Source organism: Poecilia formosa, unplaced genomic scaffold (assembly GCF_000485575.1).
Source record: "Poecilia formosa unplaced genomic scaffold, Poecilia_formosa-5.1.2 Scaffold184, whole genome shotgun sequence".
Taxonomy (NCBI): Eukaryota; Metazoa; Chordata; class Actinopteri; order Cyprinodontiformes; family Poeciliidae; genus Poecilia; species Poecilia formosa.
Genome location: NW_006800123.1, coordinates 186,627 through 199,204, shown reverse-complemented (window position 1 = coordinate 199,204; position 12,578 = coordinate 186,627). Strand labels below are relative to the sequence as shown.

General features: G+C 38.7%; 1 protein-coding gene across 3 annotated transcripts in view; it reads left to right on the top strand.

The window, feature by feature from the left end:
* The window catches only part of tmem108 (transmembrane protein 108), a 43,437-nt gene extending 32,339 nt beyond the window's left edge, over nucleotides 1-11,098 (top strand). For all 3 annotated transcript variants that reach the window (XM_007565931.2, XM_007565930.2, XM_016678525.1), the window contains 3 exons: nucleotides 3,811-4,872; nucleotides 6,562-6,713; nucleotides 8,755-11,098. In XM_007565931.2, the coding sequence (XP_007565993.1) occupies nucleotides 3,811-4,872; nucleotides 6,562-6,713; nucleotides 8,755-8,871 (1,331 nt within the window). In that variant the 3' untranslated portion in view covers nucleotides 8,872-11,098. The remainder of the gene's footprint in view (nucleotides 1-3,810; nucleotides 4,873-6,561; nucleotides 6,714-8,754) is intronic.
* The last annotated feature ends 1,480 nt before the right edge of the window (nucleotides 11,099-12,578 follow it).

The following is a 12,578-nucleotide window of genomic DNA, read 5'->3' as shown; positions in this document are numbered from 1 at the left end:
ACTGTTATGCAAAACTCACATCCTGCACATTTTTATACTTTCATTTTGATCTTAACTGTTTCTAAAATCAGCACAAGTAATTAAAATAAACACCCAGATGTTTTTTTTTTGTTTTTTGTTTTTTATTTTTGTTTTTTTGGCAATATGTTAATGGTTTTCTTTGTTTGGAAACAGAGCAGATTCAGAAACTCCTGAGTGTTAAGTTACATTTGATGGGCACTGCACCGTTACCTAGCAACCCCAATGATGCCAAGCTTGTTACCTAGCAACCCCAGTGGAGTTCCACCCATCATCTAGCAACACAAGGGAACTCCAGTATGTTTGGTCAGCTGGTTTTACAGCTGCATGCACTGTACAATGGCTGCAATATACACTGCTCAAAAAAATAAAGGGAACACTCAAATAACACATCCTAGATCTGAATGAATGAAATATTCTCATTGAATACTTTGTTCTGTACAAAGTTGAATGTGCTGACAACAAAATCACACAAAAATCATCAATGGAAATCAAATTTATTAACCAATGGAGGCCTGGATTTGGAGCCACACACAAAATTAAAGTGAAATGTTCCCTTTATTTTTTTGAGCAGTATATATTATCCTATATATATTGCACTTGCTTCTTAAAACTCGTAATCTATGTTTGTCCAGAGCAGCAATGATTTCCACCATTCATAATCAGCAAAAGTCTTAATGCTTTTGGATTGTGTTAAAGAAGAACAAGCAATCATAAATCAGCAACAGCTTAGTGTTTTTGCACCTGGAGACACAGATCTGTCACAGACCAGTTTAACTTGGTTAATGGAAAACTGTTCTGACCCTTTATTCTGCATGTCAGTGTGATTGATTGTAGAGGAGGATGATTATTGATTCGGAAGCAGAGTTTAAATCATCATTGAGTTTCTCCTGTCTGGTTCAGATGTTCTTACATTTTACTCTGCTGATTTGGCTATTTTTGGTTGTATACTCTTCTGGTTCTAAGACATTTAAATCAGAATGATCTTGTCTCATTTTCTCTCTCCTTGTTGAAGATGTAAACTTGGTTTCCTTGGTTACTGATAGGGGACCATAAATGGCACTCTGAAGACCCTGAGTTTTCTGCAACCCCATGTTTTTCCTTTTATTTCCCAGTGACTCTGATTCAGAAACCCAAGGCTTTTTTATTCCCTGCCAGAGGAAACTCTCTTATGTTTGGGTTTGGACAAAATAATATAATTAGAAGCTTTAATAGGTACTGTACAACCATTGTTTCCAAAACTGCACTAGCATTAAATAGGGGTGAAATATGGGTCTTTTATGTACCAAGAAAAGAAAATAATTTCAAAACGTTTTACTAATAGGATCATTTTTATGTATTTGTTACATTTTTGATAATATAAAAAAGTTGAAACATGAGTTTTGTGTAAGTCCATCAGCAATAGTCTCTGTAAGACCTTATTTTTGGGTAGAAGGTATTAATCTACGCCCTGTTTTGGTAACATTTCATAAATGTATGTTTTACAATCTGAAAATCCTAAATCCATTCAAATCTTACCTGAATATTAAAATTGTTCCTGTTACAAAAAAGGATAAAGGTGGAAGTGATCTTCGTTTTTCCTGCTGTCAACAAATCCCATTAAAATGTGAAAACCTGACGCCTGATGAATCCTGATAAAGTTTATTCCTCTGTGGCTTAGAGCTCAGCTGTTGTCTGAATAATAGAAAATAAATAATAGAAAAGAATCAGTCAGCCACAGTGTTGCTCCTGAATGGCATTACCAGTGATAGCACAAACTGTCAAAACATGTCACTGCATCCTACATCATGCTGCCATAAAATAAATACCTCCAGATAAATTCAGCATTTAGTATTCAGCAGTTCAACACTCTGAGTACTCTGTCCTTGTTTTAAAAATGTGTACACTCAGAGCCACAGACTCATCCAAGAGCCATAAAGGGTTATAATGTCCTTTTTTTTCCCTGATTTAATTGTGGTTGTTAGGCAGCTTTTGTGGGACAAATTAGCTTACTTGTAAATTCATGGATGCAAGTGCTAAACATTTTTTGTGTGATAAGCAGTTGTACTCACTTTGCCCATCAGAAGTCATTATGTTGTGGTTGATTGGTGTAACTTCTATCAGCATCTGGGGTGCAACATGGCTCAGTGGTAGAGCAGACACACCACAGAGGCTACAGTATTCGACGCAGCGGTCCCCGGTTTGATTCCCAACCTCGTACCATTGGCTTCATGTTTTCCCTTCCTCTTTCTGCTCTTCCTCATGTCCATCTACTGTTGAATAAAGGCCACTAGTGCCACAAAAACTTTAAAAGGGACGTATTATGCAAAATGTGTTCGACTCTAGTGCTTCTAAAAACAGCCCAAGCTCTTAAAAAAACACCCAGCCGGTTTTTGGCAGTAAGTTAATGTTTTATTGGTGTCTGGAAAATGAGCCGTTTCAAAAACCTTCCACTTGTTGAGTCAGATTTGACCTAGGGGTTACCTAGCAACCCCTACCAAGCCCAGTCTTGTTACCTAGCAACCCAAGAGGAGTTCCAGTTCATTTGGTCAGCTGGTTTCACCACTACATGGACTGTACAATGGCTGCTGGAAAAGACAAGCGTTTTGCTGTTGACTTGCCGTTCAGAAACCACTTGCTCCATTCTTGTTTGTTGTGCAGGAGGCTCTACTAAAACTTTTCAAAGATTTGTGGTAGTATAATTGTGCATCTGTTTGTAGTCACTTTTTGAGTGTAAGTGTTGGGGGTGGGCAACATCATGTTATTTGGATTTAAACCGACAAGAAGTCCCAAGCTTGTTCTGAAGGAGACTCAGAAAAGGCAGAACTAAGCAGAATAAAATCTCATTATTTAAGTGATTTTGTGCAAAAAAAAAAAATGTAATGAACATGTTTTGTATCGCCCATAGACCTGCCCTAATATGCTCAAGGATGCATCATTGGTCATCTTTAAAAACAAAAAGAAATCTTATCAGCATCAAACAAATAAGCACATGCATAACACAGTCCTGGCTTCTCCAAATGGCAAATGGACTAAGCTTACAAGTATGCACACATTCATGCAGATCGGCAGGTAACATAGAATTAAGTGCCTGGTTGAGGAAGTTGGAATTGATCCCACACTTTTTAGCAATCCATGTTGGACAATGTCCATAAATGGTTAGAGGAGAGAAATTAATAAGCCCTTCCACACACCTCCTTCCTATGGATTTCGTGTTGTCTGGATAACAAGGGAGAACCGATAATCCCTATAGACAGCTGCTAATAGCTTGTCACTTCATGGGACTGATACTGAGGAGGCAAATCTGTCAGATGGTTTTAGCATGTTAAGCCGGTCATTTTTGACACAAAGCTCTTAGGATTTTTTTCACAGAATGAAGCCAGATAATAGCTTTTTACTTTACTGCCACAGCTGATGGCTCTGTGGGGATTTCAGAGTCTTTCCTCTACAACCTTTGGAGATGAAGACATCCTTTGTTACCTCATGCATGCAAGGGTTCACGCAGTGATACCAGTCTGCTGAATAATGCAGTTAGTAAATCTATTCAATTAAAGTAGGTGAGTGACACAGCAGTTGAGTTGATTAAATCCTGAGAAGCGTAATGAATTCAAGACGAGGCTTCCTGTCTGATCTGAACACCTGAGGGGGTCAGTTTTAGCTGCAGCTTGCAATAATAAGCTTGAGAGAAATAATGAATACTTAAATCTGTCAGACATGATGAAATATGTATTCATGGGAGAGGATGTAGTTTAGAATGAACCTGTTCTTGTTGATTACATGCTAATAATTAGAATTCCCTTGGTGTTTCTGCAGGTGTTCTGGCATTTCTAGCACTGACCATTGGAGTGGCTTTGTCAGCACCGGAGCTGTACCTCAGCCAAACATCCCAGGACTCTGTCTCCATGGCAACCACCCACAGCAGCTCCCTATCTCACGCCAAACCTCCCTCTCTGGACTGGCATCAGGAAGGCTCCACCAGTGGGGAATGGTCGTCCAGAGGCGCACCATCCTCAAAGATCGTCCTTCCGACAACTGGCCTCCCTCCTTCCATCATGCTTGACACAAACACTGTCACACCAAGCACTGTGAGCACCGATAGCCATGTGACTCGGCCCATGGGGCCTAGTTCTGAAACTGTAAACAATGCCAGCGGCGTTATGTCCAAGTTTGAATCAGTTAGAGAGGATACAGACGAGAAAAAGAAGCCTCAGGATCTTACCGATTCCAGGCAGTTGTGGCCCTCCACTCACCCTCTCTCATCAGCTGATGTTGATCCTCCACGGGGCCTGAAACTCAGGGAGCAGGTTATTGGATCTCCAGATTTGCTTGTGTCCCACACCATCGTTCTGCGAGAGGTTCCTGGTGTGGATGAGGTGCCCACTGCTCAGTTGTTGATAAATTCAACAGAAGGACCCGCATCGCCAGTCCCCAGCCCTTTGGAAAATTTTACTTCTCCTGCACTCATTACAGTCAAACCCACAGAACCGAGCATGAAATCACATAAACCAACAGTCATCTCTGTCAACTCTTCAAGCACCACCGGGGAGACCCGAGTGGTTCTGAGTAATGGCACAGACAGCCCACCTATGGGACACCAGCAGGGGAACGTAACTGGCCTTGCAGGCCTGTTCTCCAACAGCAGCTCCACCCGGGCCGAGGAGGGGTCCACTCTGGGGAACAGCTCGAAGGCCCCCTCCACAGACAGTGGGAACTTCCTCAACAGACAGGTCCCGGCCACAACCAGCGAGCCCGCGGCAGCCAGTAACAGCTTGGGTTCCACCGTCAACCCGCAACTGTCGCCAACGACCATCTGCCTAAACATGATGGACATCGTGTGGATCGTGTTGGCGATCAGTGTGCCTGTTTCCTCCATTTGTAAGTAACATCATCTGTAATGCAAACATAAGAAATCTCCCAAAACCTATTGAAAAATCAAGACAAGTTGTTTAATTTTTCACGTTTGGTAAGTTAGAAGCATCTTCAACTATCAGTTTGTGAAACAGAAGCTGATCATCTTTAGGGATTCTGCAGCGCCCCCTAACGGATGGAGTAGAAAATTAATGTAAATAAATACATTCATTAAAAAGAATAGATTTGTCTAATTTGGGCTAGTGAAGATTTTAAATTTAATGGGTATGTGAAGAGTCTTAATTAATAGAATATTTTACATGGGAATAGCGCTCAAAGCAATTTCCAAATTTCTTTCCAAAGCCATGAAAAAGCAAAACAAAGAAGAGAAACATCTGCAGCCATCATCAGCCACATCTTGTAACTGCTGATAAACTCTTCACCATCTGAGAGCTGATATACAACTTCTAGATAGAAGGAACCAATACCAGAACAGTCTTTCCAACTTGTTTATTTATATATGATTACAGTCTAATGTCTTTTAAAAACATGTAAAATTTAGTTTCAAAGGTCTATGATGTCAACATAGTGCAATCACTGCCAATGAAAACGTAGTGACCTTTAAAACTCATTATTGCAGTGTCTTGTTGGATCTAGTAGTTAGACACTGTTTAGATAGTTAACACAACAGACTACGCTGGTAAGCAGGTTGCCATGGTGACACGTCCCTGGAACTCTGCAGCTGCGAGGCACGAATAGAAAACTTAAGAGTAACAAACATTGGTAATTCTAAAACTACGAGTTGTATCTAAACAGTTCTTCGACCGTGAGCGGCAGAAGAGACCAGCGGTCGCTCATGGGAAGTTTTGTGTTTCCATAACAGTTCATTTAAGAGCTATGACAAATTAACAAATTAAATACACCCTTCAATACATCTTTTTTTCATCGTCATTTAATCCTAGTGGGAGGTGAGCTGAGGTCTGGTGTCAGTTTTCTGCTCTTTAAAGGGATTTAACAGAAAACCACACATTGTGGAGCATTGTATGATTTACTATCTCAAAGTGGACAACTGTGTCAACGTCTATACATTTTTTATATGGTGTGAAACTTGTGAAAGTAAGAAGAGTTTGTTTGGGAAAACTTTACAAGCTCTGAATTTGTCTCCTCAGCTTGTTGATGTTCTAAAGGGCGCTCCCTAGAAACCATAGCAACGCATGTTTTTAAAAATCAGATTTACATTTTTAATAAAACATAAGCTTTTATAATGACTTTTTACATAAATCTCCTCCAAGCTGAAACATGTTCTCACAGCTTTCCGGCATATTATCTGTGATCTCGTCTCCTTCCATTATTGAGTTTTATTCAGAGTTGACTTTCCTTGTCTAAATTGATCTCTAACGTTTCTCAGGATGCATTTTGACAGCTGACAGAAACCCCCTCAGGGCTCCATCTTAATAGCAAAATAGTTTTAACAGGAGGAATATGTTTAACCTGTGGCAAAATACAGTTTTCTATATTTTAATCAGTTCTTTTTGGAGAAATTTAGATTTTTTTTTCTTGACAATTCTTGTTTGGATCTGACTAAATACACAAATTCCTTAGCTATGTTTTGTGTTTTTTTTTCTCTCCTTTCAACCAAATGTTATTCTGCAGTAGCTTGTTCTAAGACATGACAGCTTCTATCTGACTAACCCTCGCTGTGTTGTCCTACCGTAGCTGTGCTGTTGACAGTGTGCTGCATGAGGAGGAAGAAGAAGTCAACAAATCAGGAGAACAACCTCAGTTACTGGAACAACGCCATCACTATGGACTACTTCAGCAGACACGCTGTGGAGCTGCCCAGAGAGATCCATACTCTGGAGAGCGAGGTACAAACCACCGACACGCTACAGCTCTATCACCGCACAGCAGCACTACACGCTCTGAAGTGCCAGGACATTTACTTGCTTCACCGCAGGTCAGCAGAATGCTGCTAATGAGCATGGAAACAACAAGAGCATCCAGGTCCAATCTCCCCTGTCAGCAAGCCTCCAGGTGCCTGCTGAAGCAAACTTAATGCTTGAATTGTGTTCACGCACTTTACAGTTTTCACTATTTTAGGAACAAGGAGAGAATTTCTCCTTAGGGTCTCTTTTTAAGGAGACTGAATATTTTCATGGATTAGCTTTAAGCATTGGTTTAATTGCATTACAACATACTGAAAAATCTGCTATGGTTAGCTACAAAATCCTGGACAGTTTTGAACAGAATCACAAGAATGTTTGTCTCTAAGGTCCAATTTCATATACGATTTGCCACTTCATTTTTTCTGCTTTTGTGATTAAAGTTAGTTCTAAAACATGATCAGTTTGCAGCAGCTGTTTGGTCCTCAATAGAGCACTGTTTAATGACATCAGGTAAAAAAACAGCTTTGTTAAATTCAATGTTCCCTGAAAAGTTAATGCTCCTTATAAACAAGCTCGGCTGAATGTGTTTGTCCACAACACTGGAAAAAGTGTAAGTAAATATTTGCCGATCCCAGAGAGAAAAATCAAGCTCCAAATATCATATAAGCTGCTGTAGTTTCTTAAGTTTACATAAAACATTAGGCTTAATGTCAAATTCAGTTTTAAGAACTCTTTTGTTGTCTTACCTGAGCACACAAAAATTTTACACACTCTAATTATTGATTTTGTAAAATATGTGGAAATACATTTGTTTTTATTGTTTGTTGGGAAATTTCAGAGAAATGTTGTTTTCTTTTTAGCAGCATTTGGATTTGCCACCATGTTGGTTAGCGTTATGTTATGCTAACACTGTTTCACCGTCTTAAAATTGGAAAAACCAAACTTTTAGCATTATTGAAATTCATTATATTTGAACAGTTTCCACTGTTTTTTTTTATTATTAATCTTAAATTAATTTTGAAAATCCACTTCTAAAATAAATTTAAAGACATTTTAGCTTCACAAAGTCCTATTTAAATACCTCATTAGCTTTTAAAAAGAACTTTAAAAACTTTTCATTACAAGTATGAATTAAACAGGAAAGTCTCTCCATATTTTACCATAATATGATGATGAAACAATTAAAACCATAAATCTCTCAGGCTGTCAGTTCCCAGCTGAAGATTGAAGCTTCTTGGTGCATTGCAGCGCCATCTACTGGAAAAAGACATGCATAACATCTGTTTGGATTCCAAATCTGCAAATTCACCTCTTCTGTTGTTGTTCGCTTTGTTTGCAAGTTTCTGTTGATCATCTTTGCAGTCATGGCTTCGTTCTGTGTCTCCTTTCTTGTGTTTCCCTGCTGCTGCTTCATTTGCATTGCCCTGCTGCCTGCGGGGCTGTCAGGACAGAGAAGATGAGGTCGGATCATGTATGGCATGCCCTTGGTGACAGCCAGGTGTTATTAATCCCCCCTCCTCTTGCTTTACGTGTTTCCGTAGAGCAGATTTCTCTAACTGTAGCTTCCCTCGGAGTGCTGTAGGTAAATGAAAAGGCGGGGCTCCGATCATAAATCTAGACTGGGTGGGGGGGACGTTGTGTGATTAGATTGGGCCTCACTGATGAAACGGCCTCATTCCTGCTGGAAAACAAATCATTTTGTTTTTTCCACACCTCCTTCCTCCTCCAGCTCCACTTCATTACCGCTGACTCACCACCATCAGCCCCCCGCTCTTCCCTTTGCCTTCACCTCTGCAGTTAACGTTTTCTTCTGAGTCATCTCTCCCTATTGTTTCTCAGCCTTTCCACATCCACCCCACTCTTCCTTTTGTTTTTACAGATACTCTACCCTGATCTGTTTATGCTTTACTGTGTCCTAGCACTCCATTTGGTGCCGAGTTTGGTTTAGGTTTGGTTTAGCTCGATCAGGGAAAAAAGCATTTTTTTTTGGCATGTACTAAAGGTTTTCTGTTTGAATTTTCAGGAGCATGACACTTGCCTGCCCCCTAATGGAGACTATAGTGGCAGCAGCGTGGTCCTGGTTAACCCTTTCTGCCAGGAGACCCTCTTCATCAACAGAGACAAAGCCTCTGCCATATAGCGACGGTTCCTGCTCCCCCAGCCTCCTCCTGCTGCGGCCGTCTATTTTATACACGGGGTAAAATATTCAGAGACTTTTAACAACACAAAGAGCAACCCGAACGAAAAGCGACATTAAAACAGACGCTATTTATGACGAGGATGCACCTGCATATTTTTCTGATGTACATTTTCTACAAGAAGGCTTAATTGTGATAAAGGTTTCTATTGTCTTTATATAATACAGAGTATATGTGAGTTTTGTCGCATTACAGTGGCTTAATAGTAATTGCACTGTGGATGTTTGCCACATGAAATCTGCTTTAGAAGATAAAGGTGTGCTATGAAACCTTTAAAGCTGTTATTTGTATATTTTTTTTCCTTTGAAAATTAATTCCAAAATACAAAAGCCTGCTGAACTTGAACATAGCAACTACTTATTTAAGGAGGAAAACAGAGATGAAAAATCAGGGCCTGTGTTTATCAACTCTTCAGAAAATACAGATCCAATCAAAAGTTTACATCATTCATCATCAGCAAAAAATTTCTTATTACTTGAGGCTTTTAATGATTTATTTTAATCGTTTGTTTTCCAGGCTGAAATGATTATACAAAATATAACTGCAATTAGTTTTAAAAAGAAGTATTGGGTGGCTAAATTTAAATTTATTGTGCATTTTCTCAAAATCCAAACATGTTTTCACCTCCACAACTATTTGTCTAAATGTCCCTTAGCAAGTTTAATCCAAACTGTATGGTTTTATTAGCAATTAATAAGGTTCTGGCATAATTCTAAATTAATATTTGATTAAACTGGTGGAGTTAATTTAAATTCCTCTGTGTTTACAAGACAATAATCCCGAACACGCCTTAAAGAATAGATCTAATGTGGATAATTCAAGCTTCCAGAACAGCACTGACCTCAAACCAGATAAAAACTTGGACTTGTATTTAAAAAAATAGTCTTATAATTAACCAATTTAAATGAATGCTTTAATTTCTATCAAGAAACCATGTCTGATTTCTTGTCAGAATTATCCCAAGATTAAGTTTAGGTTGTTTACTGGAAGTAAAAAGTAAAAATGTCTCATCCTTAGAGACAACTTTTAAATTTAATTGATGTTTCAGCTAATTCCACACAGGAAATGCCTTTGGGGAAAGTTTGCTCATAAAAACTGCTTTGTTTGAATAAAATGAAAATATAAATGACGTGTGTTGTATATTATGATAAATATAATGTCCTTCATTTTGACATTTTCAATAAAAATGTTTCAACAATTAACATTTTAAAGTTATGAAAACGTTTATGTATTTATAGATGAGCCTGATGAAGCAGTCTGGTAAACGCAGGCCCAGATTCTACTGACTGATTCGACCAGAATATTCAAGAGCATTTGGGTTTTAGAGAATTCGATTGATCTAAAATGGCTTTTCCTCTGACGCGTCACCAGCTTTTCTGAGGAGGGACAATGTAGATGTCTTAATTTCTCATGTTGGCTCTTCATGTACCTGTGGTGAGGATGTGGGTGTGATAGAGAGAAATTAACAGCTTGTGCACTGAATGAGCATTTCAGCGTGACCAGATGAATTGTACCCTGTTTACCAAATATCCTGGTTACTGAAGGTTCACCATGACTTTGGGTCTTTGTTTGCTCAGTTTGGTCCGTTTGTCTCTACGTCTGCCTCTGAATGTCTGTCTGTCTCTTGTCTATGTTGTGGAGGGAGCTTTTCAACACTGTAGGAAACAAAATAGCTCATCCTCTCTGCTGTAACCGTCTCCATTAATGTGTTTGTTGAAGTGTTGGATGATTGTCAATCGCATAAAAATACACTGAGGCAAACAGTGTGTGCTGAATATGTCCTGTAAGAACTGGCTCAATTGAATAGTTTGTGGTCCCGCTGTCATCTGTTTCACTTTTGCATTGCTGCAGTTTAAATCAATAATCAATGCTGGCTGCTGCCTCTGTTGTTGCTAAAGATTTTATTTTATTTTTTCGCGTCGCAAGGCATCAGTTCTGAAATCACCAGGTCAAAAGGTGGTGCTGAACGACACAGCTACACATGAAAATATCTCCTGCATCAGATGCTCACAGCTGGGCTTGTTGTTTTGCACGCTCAAAATGTGAATATTTTAACAAAACGTTCAGTGGCACGGTGGAGCAGTGTTTAAACATAATGTTATTTTTTGTACTGTAGTATACACTGTACTTTTTACTGCTGAGCAATAAAACAGAAGAAAAACACCTGAATGACTGACTTTGCCTCATTTTTGGAGTGTTTTTAATTACCAAATATTGTGGTTTACAAAAGCATTGAGTATTTCGTTGCATTTCATTCAAACATACAGTTCTAATTGACTGTAAGGGGGTAAGAAATGTGAAAAGCTAAGCATAATGTTGCTTCCTTTTAATGCAATTTGTTGTGTTGTTTTGTAAAATAATATCCTCCTCCCAAAAAATGTAAGAGTTTGTTGTTGTAATATTACAACATGTGGAAAAAACAGAGGGAAAACATTAAACCTGCTATAGATTTTTTTTTTTAGATTTCTAAGTTAACTATACTGCCTGTCCAAAAACATCACACACACTAACTTTAATTAATGTAATTAAAGCTTGTGTATTTAATTTGTTAAATCTAGGTGGTGACCTCTTGGACAGGGATAGCAATCCGGTCCAAGTAGTCGTGCCGACTGCAGCACATTCATTGATGGAGTGAGCTGGAATTTTCCTTTTGTGAACCACAGCTGCGTCTGTGTAAAGCCCACCATGACTCCTGTAATGTGATGTCAGGCAAAGCTTCAGTGTCACAGCTGAGGAGAGAGGCAACTTTGACATACGTGTTACCTTCAGATTTGTGGGAATACCTCATGCCTCCAATTAGAAACCAGCTGTTATTTTTAGAACCAGATTTAATCCTAATAGTACTAAATGTAGTTAAAGGAGATTGGTTCTCTATCTAAAAATAGATCACATTTGCATTATTATGACTTCTTTCTGTAAGGAAGAAGTCATTACTCCAAAAGCAACATAAAATACCATATTCCAGATTGCAAAAGCATCCAGGAACGAAGAATTTGATTGTTAGTGATACGTCATGTGGTCTAATGGAACTTGGTGTTTTGCCATAATGACCATTGTTGCATTTGGAAGAAAAGGGGCCACTTTCATACCTGAAATCACCAACAAAATTGGGAGGTGTGGGGGTGGCAGATGAGAAAATATATGAAAAATGTTGAAGCAACACCTCAAAATATCAATCAGGAGGTTAAAGCTTGAGGGTAAGTTGGTCTTTCAGCTGGACAAAAACCTAACACACACAGCTGCATTGGTTACAAAAGGGGCATAAGGACAACAAACTCAATGTGATCACAAAACCCTGATCTCAGTTCCATTAAGACTTTGCAACTAGAGTTGAAATGGTGTGTGTGAGCAAGGAGTCTGTTTGAATGTTTGACCTAAATTACACAATTTAGGTCAAACATTTTGTGCATATCAAGGAAATATGCCAAAAGAAATTATGAAAGAAAATCTAAAAATAATAGATCACATTTGCATTATTCTGGCATGTAGCAAACAGAAATAACAATGGTGTTTTTTATGTTACGTTGTGTGAGAAATGTAAATGTACAAATAGATATACACTGAATATGGAGTGGGGTATTTTCTCTCTTTAGCAAACGCATACAAAACTATTATTATTATTATTATTATTATTACTACTAGTAATAAT